Source organism: Prionailurus bengalensis, chromosome D4, assembly GCF_016509475.1.
Source record: "Prionailurus bengalensis isolate Pbe53 chromosome D4, Fcat_Pben_1.1_paternal_pri, whole genome shotgun sequence".
Lineage (NCBI taxonomy): Eukaryota > Metazoa > Chordata > Mammalia > Carnivora > Felidae > Prionailurus > Prionailurus bengalensis.
Genome location: NC_057359.1, coordinates 55,188,389 through 55,195,581, shown reverse-complemented (window position 1 = coordinate 55,195,581; position 7,193 = coordinate 55,188,389). Strand labels below are relative to the sequence as shown.

The 7,193-nt window shown below is 43.7% G+C and overlaps 1 protein-coding gene across 1 annotated transcript; it reads right to left on the bottom strand.

The window, feature by feature from the left end:
* Positions 1–660: 660 nt before the first annotated feature.
* On the bottom strand, positions 661–5,063 carry TMEM215 (transmembrane protein 215). The gene is made up of 2 exons (XM_043565270.1): positions 4,318–5,063; positions 661–4,033 (listed from the first exon to the last, which is right to left on the bottom strand). The coding sequence occupies exon 2, from the start codon at positions 3,973–3,975 to the stop codon at positions 3,268–3,270; it is 708 nt and encodes a 235-aa protein (XP_043421205.1). The 5' UTR covers positions 3,976–4,033; positions 4,318–5,063; the 3' UTR covers positions 661–3,267.
* Positions 5,064–7,193: the final 2,130 nt, after the last annotated feature.

The following is a 7,193-nucleotide window of genomic DNA, read 5'->3' as shown; positions in this document are numbered from 1 at the left end:
CCTTCCCTACATGTGCCAGCTCAGTGGGTTATAAGACCCACTGAGTATTGGAAACATTTTCAAAGAAGCTGGTTAGTAGGGTTTGGAAGAGAGTCTGAGCTTCACCATATCTGGATTTTGTTTGCTGTGATTGTAATAGAATCTAAATCTTGAAACAGTTGTCTAAACGTGCTCCAGCTTGGGTATCTTGGCTTAATTCACACTTAAATTCAAGAAACATTTTGGAAAAAGAACCCATGTGCATAATAGATAAGAGTGTCGAACAAGAAAAAGTCAATAGAAAACATTTCAAAAATAAAATGCCTATTTAAATCAAGTTGAAATGACTATTTGGATTAACAACGAGTGAAAAAAATAACTGGTGCATACTTATATTTATGCCTTTTTGAAAGCTCTTGAAGGGAACAGGGAACAATCCTCATGTCTATTGAGTTAATATTAACAGTTTGCTGAAACAGTTGACTGGAATGAGCTGCTGTGTTTCCTCTAACAAGCTCAGACACTTTTCTCACCTTGCTTTCCTTTTCTTCCAAATCTTTTCAATAGAATGGCTGTTTTTCCTGAATACTACTTAACAGGTATTGGTTTGGGGCACTAGGCTACCTTGCTGTATATTAGGAGGGGGTTGCTTAATAGAAGATGTTAAAAATAAATCACACACACAATCACACATTTTATTCTCTCTGGTCAAAGTTCAGTCACCCAGTTAACATTTGCAAACCATTGTTTTAGCATTGCAGAAAATGCCCTCAAATGCATATTTAGATACCTTATGTGTCTTAAGTAGGTGGATAGAAGATGAAGACTGAAGGAAGTTTCTTCTGAAAAAGAACTTGAAAATGTGATAAAATACCTTAGATTTCTAAACTAGTAATTGACTTTGGATGTGGACATTGGAATGTGTATGTGATATCAAGGAGTTTGTGCTGATTCCAAGAAATCAAAAAGTAACTTTTCCACTCCTTAAGCCATACCTAACACTATAAGCATCTCTTTTCAGACCCTGTGTAGGATTTGCTGAGTGTCTGTGAACATCTCTCTCCAATGTCTTGCTATCTCTTCATCTCTAAAGATGTCCACAAAAAACAAGCAAATTAGAAGTTTTTATTCCTAAGACAGTTATCCAATAATTTTCACCTTCATTGAAACATGATTTCCATCTTTCAAAATGCACTAGAATTATTAAGATGTATTGTGATTTTAGGAAACTCTTTTCCCTCCATGCCAAATCCAAAGTAAATTACATTTAGTGCAAAGGTATGCATTACATTATTTGGGGCTATACCAATATTGAAAAAATTTTACCCTTAATTAACATCTTCATTTTGTTTCCAGAAATGTATTTGTTGAATAAATAATATTTGGTAATAAAACAAATCTGCTTTCATACATCTACAAAATTCTTTTAAGTAGTAGCAAGAATTCAATCCATGTCATACAGTTTTTATCATGAATTGCATAACTTTGGCATGAATTTTGCTGTAACTCATTTCCTGGCATTATATAAAGTGTCATTGACATAATGCCACAGAATATTCAAACTGGGAAGGAGCGACAGACATACTCTAGTGTAAGTCGGTCCCACTCCTCCTTGATTTCTGAGGAGCAAGAACTGAAGTACAAGAAGACAAAATTTGCCCAGGATCACACATCTCATTTTCTGACATTTAAGCCCTACTTAAAAAAAAAAAAATTATACTTTTGATGCTGCACTTGATTTGGAAATTGTGATTTTTAAAGCCATGATTCTTAAGACTGAATAATTGCTACACTTAAAGACTTGCAGAATTGGACCTGAAATACACAAAAGAGTTTTGTCCAGAATTTTTGTCCTCAATTTCCCTTTTAGGAGAAAGTTGCTTAAACTATCTGATCATTAAAAATAAATCATCATTCTTTGAAAAATGCAAAATATTCTGATATTCAAGATGAAATATACCACGATTTCTCTACATAATTTCAACAGGAACTAAATAGTATTCTGGCTGATTGCCCTCTTGTCTATTAAAATTATGCGAGTGAAATAGAAAATACATGTTAGGATCCTATTGTGATTTTTTTTCCTCAGTAGCAAAAAATTAAGTGTAAAATAAAACAGACCTTTGTCATGCAATGTTCACTGATTAGATGAACTTCATAAAAACTGAGCTTTAGTTAAATCTAGTATATTAACTCTTGTTTCATTGGCATTTATAGTCTTTGTGAATGTTGAATAAATGTACAAATAATGACACTTCCAGAAGTTTAACCATGGCATTTTATGTAAATTCTGCGTAAAGTTCAAGACTAATGTATTGACTTCATAGTTTCCAGGTTTTAAAAGGCATATAGGAATAGTAATTACCAGTACATATCTCCCAGAAAGGTTAAAGACACTTGTATACATATGTAAAGCCCATTTTGACTTGATGAACACAATTCTAATCTATGAAAATATTATGTCAAGTCATTTTGCACCTGATGAGGAAATTATACATGAATGATAGTAAATGTTAAAAAACACTTAAGATAAAGACCCAGTAAATCAATTTAAATGAAGAGTTTGAGAACTAACATAGCCATCTAAAATTGTTAGTTTTTTTACTTAGCTGTTCACACTTATTTTACTTTATTTGAAATCTCTGATCTGGTCAGAGGATAATGTCATAAAACTCAATTACATAATTCAACTGTTTTTAACTCCCCTTTCTCCAAAATCCATCCCACCTAAAGAGGGATGTAGCTTTTCTATCTTGACTTTTTTTCCTTCAGCAAATAAATATTAAGTGTGAAGAGCTTTCACCGGAGAAAAATCATTTCATATAATGAAGCACTAAATTGTTTTGTCTTTCAATTTATTCAGACTGAAAGCAGCTCAGTTTCCCTATGGCAAGCCCGTGTATCGTTTCATGGCTGATATCTGCAGCCCACTCTAGATTTTTCTTCCTTTTAGCAGGTGCTGGGTAGCACTTTCTGGGTTACCAGAAACATCCACTTTCTGGATGTTTACAAAACATCCAGCATGATTTAGTTGTTAAAAAGCAACTGGAATTGCTTCCTCTCCTACCAGATGCCTCTTCCAGTGTCCTTAACCCTTATCACCCTTCCCTAAAATATGTCCCCAACATGCCTATTTACATGGCTCTCAGGAACCCCAGGTTTGCATATCCATCACATACCAAGTCAATTTCTAACAGTGTGAAGGCTGTTGGAACAGGGCAGTTTCCTTCCCCTGGAAGCTGAGTGTAGCCACGTTTCTATCAACAAAGCGACTCTTGTATGCAAAGCTCAGACTATTGTCTCGTGGTCCCACCTGCCTTGACTCTGATTGATGTAACAACAGTATCTGTCATAGGGACTGTTCTGCTTGTAGGAGCAAACGATGATACTGTCCTGGGGCACAAAGAAGATGCTGTCCTCAGGCTCAGGGCACTCAGATCTGTCCCAGGCTGAGCATTTGGCATCCAAGGCACTGTAGGCTAAGGAACTGCCTGAGGGACAGTAGCCGTCCAGGTATCTGGATGTCTCCTCCTGATGCCCACTGTGGACCAGGCTCTGGCATTCTCCTTCTTCCGTGGGTGTGGGGGTGGTGATGGAACTGGCCACAGGCACCTCCGTCTGCCCCTGGCAGGGAGGCTTTCCTCTGAGGCCCGCCTTCTTAGCCAGCTCATCTGAGCTTCCCTTGCCTGACTCCAGGTCTGAAGGGGTCCTCAGCAGTTCCACCACCTCCTTGTCCCTGGGTTTCCGGAAGCAGGGCAACTTGCGGGCCCACAGCAGCTCATTGTCCGGCCACTTAGTGCATCCCTCAGTTTTCCTGGCCAGGGCAATGGCTGCAATGCCTGGCAGGCAGATGGCTGGCCCGATGGCCAGGAGGGGTATGTTTCCCAGAGTCTCTCCTTTCATCCCAGAGACGGTGAACATGAAGCCAAAGACCAGAAAGACACTGACCAGGGCTACCACTAGCCCAGTCCTCGGGTTAATGTCATCAGGCCGCATCTTTCACTCCATCCAGGTTGGGGGCTGCTTGCTGGCTAGGGAGCAGCGGTCCTCTCTTCTGTCAGAGGCAAAACCACAGTGGGTTAAAAAAAAACAAAACAAAAAACCAAAAACAGAAAAGAAAAGAAAACCGTCAATTTCCCACTCACCAACTCTCTATCTCTCTTACTCTTTGTCTCTCTCCACTTGTCTGTCAATCGCAGTCTCTGGGTCTCTATTTCTCCCTCTGTTTCTGTTGCATGCTCTCTTGCTCTCTCTCGTTCTCTCAGTCTATCTATCTCTTATTATTGCAGCTTCTGCCTCTTTCATATAAACATCCACCCACTGGGGTCACTGAGATACCTGAGGTTTCCTGCCGTCTCCCAGGAGCAGGGAAAGAAGCCAGTCTGAGTCTCCTTAGAAACCTCCACAACAGCTGTCCCCTCGGCTCTCTCCCTTGTTTCTGGAAGGAAAGCCTAGCTTTCCCCACTGACTCTGCATCCAGGAGGTGGGACGTGAGAGTGCGTCTCTCCCAACAGTGCCCGTCGGTCTCCAGAGCTCTGGGAATGGAGTGACAGCACAGCCCAGCGCCCGGCTCTGCGCGCAGAGCATCGGGTGCTGGAGGGAGGAAGGACTTAGTCTGCGAAAGAGGGAAAACGGCGCGCGAGTCTGGCCTCGTTACATCACTTTCAGAGCAAGCTCAGAAACAAAGAAGGACGCGCGGGGGCGCGAGGGGTTCAGACCCCAGGGAGAGCCACCCGGGCAGACGAGGTTGCCCAGAGCCCAGTCGGGGCGCTTGGAGCAGCTGGAGTCCGTTCCGCCGCTGCCCAGGAGGGCTGAGCAGGACGGCTGCAAAGGCCTCCGTGCTTGGGGAGGGCCGGGGGGTGCGAGGCTGTCGCGGGGCCGGAGAACGGAACTCCAGTAGGTTTGCCCACGGGGCAGCCTGGACTCCGAGTTCACCGTCCGAGGGCCAGAGATGCTAGCTGGAGATATCCCTCGGGGACCTGGACCTTTATCGAGTTACAAATCTAGGTGATCCAACCCGACTGACAGCAGCTCCCAAGAGATTCTCCGACTGCCCGTCTCTCAACCTCGAGGCTGAGGTTCTCGGGGCTCAGAGGGCTGCACTCCTCCAGGGTCCCGCCGCCCGCGGGCTGCCCTGGGTCCGGGCGCTGGGCGGCAGCGGCGTGCAAAGGCGCTCCTCCGGAGCCCACAGGACCGGCTCCCAGGCTGACACAGTGGTGAGGAGTGGGTGTCAGGTCTTGCTCGAGACTTCTGGGGAGTCAGCAGAGCCTTTCCCCCTGGTCTTCCAGCTCTGGACCCTGGTGGGAGTGGTTTTGGAGCTGGGATCCTACTCCAACACTGCGGTGGTGCCAGCCAGGCTGTCTGGGCCGAGGAAGAAGGGCTCTCTGACCCCGGATCCCTATCCCTGCGAGTGGCACCTGACACCTAGCTAGCGAGGAGAAGTAGGGGCCTTGACTGGGTAGGTCAGGCCGAACAGTCCGTCCTGCAGCTCCAGCTTTGGGGGATTCTCTCCTCCCTTGCTGAAGCTGCCTGACTGTTCCCACTGCAGTGGGGGGGATGGATTCTTCTGGCCGCAGGGGCAAGACTGGTTTGGCTGTGGTTCTTCAACAAGGATGTTCATTTAAGCTAGATGGGGAATAGTAAGTAAGGAAGAGAAAAGAAAAGAGTGTATACTCTTTCATGTCAAGGCACTGCAGTGGAAAGAACTTTGAAAGAGCTGTGACATCCAGGCCTTCCCCTGCTTAAACAAGCTGTGTGTTCTTGGGAAAGTGACTTAACCTTCCTGAGAGTCAGTGGACTCATCTGCAAAATGAGAATAGTACTACCAAATATGTGGGGAAGCATCATGAGGACTAAGAAAATGTAAAACTCTTAGCACATGCTTGGTAAGTGGTCCTTACTCACAACGTGGGTGAAATATATATATTTACATATTATGTCATAATCAATGTAAGGCATGAGCCAAATCATAAAGGGCCTAACTGTGGGGCTAAGGACCTTCAGTTTTATCCAGTAGGTGATGAGAACCATGGAAATATGTTCAGCAAGGATCAACACAAAAGTATTCCATTTTTGACATGGTGACAGCAGATTAGAGGGCAGGTTGCAAGGGGTAAGGGTGGAAGCAGGGAGACCTTCCAGGAGGACAGTGCAGTTAGCCAGGCAAGGCATGATAGGGGGCTGAACAATGTGGGACTAGAGGAGGTTAGAAGAAAGTGAATTTGAAGCATAGTTAAGGGGAGAGTCAAGTGTCTTGGATCCGAGGAAGTAAGATGGTAGTAGGAGTCAGGGTTGACTCCCATGTTTCTCACTCATTCAGCTGAGTAGATCAGGAATCAGACTCCTAATTTTCCATGTCATCTATTGTGTGTGTCTTTTGTACTCGTGTTTGTTCGATAGCTGCTGTATCTGTGGATATAGAATCATTATTTTGGGAAAGAAAGGGGAAACAGCAAAGGGTTAGAGTGAGATGCCAACTGTTTGACCATTTGTATCACTTTTTCTTGACAGCCTTACCAAGTAGATAGACATCTGCTTATATCCCTTGGCCAGAGGGATGTCATATGGGCCATCTCTAGATGCAAAAGAGCTTGGGAGATCACAGTTTAATTTTTAACCAGGTTCACTGCCACTCTGAAAAACAATAAGGATTTCGTTAGCAAGGAAAAAGAGGAGAATGAATATTAATTAAGGAGCATCTTGCGGGGTGTGCCACAGTTATTGAACACTTACCTTCTTGAAACCCTTTCTTGTCTTGCCTTTACTGACACCATTCTATCCCAATTTCCCTTCTATCCTCTTGGCCACTCATTCGTCAGCTACTTGGTAATGTCATCTTTATTTTATTTATTTTTATTTTTAACAGAGTCCTGGGATGCTGATCTTCTGCTGGCTATGTCCCTGTTGCTTCCTTCCTGACTTCTTTTCCCACTTTATAATAGTTTTAAACACCAAGTGGATAGGATGACAACCCCTAAATTTATCTCATTAACTTTGTCCTTTTTCTTAAGTTTCAGATTTGTAATACCTAGCTGTCTGCTTGATATCTGTCTATATGGTACACAGACACCTCAAACTCAACATGACCCCAGTTAAGCTCATCGAATTTCCTTGAAACTTGCTTGTTCTCATTTGACCCCAGCTGAGATGTTTGCACCTGTCCTCTCTTCCTTCCTCTCCCTAACAACCTGCACCCTGTAAGTCACCCAAGTCAT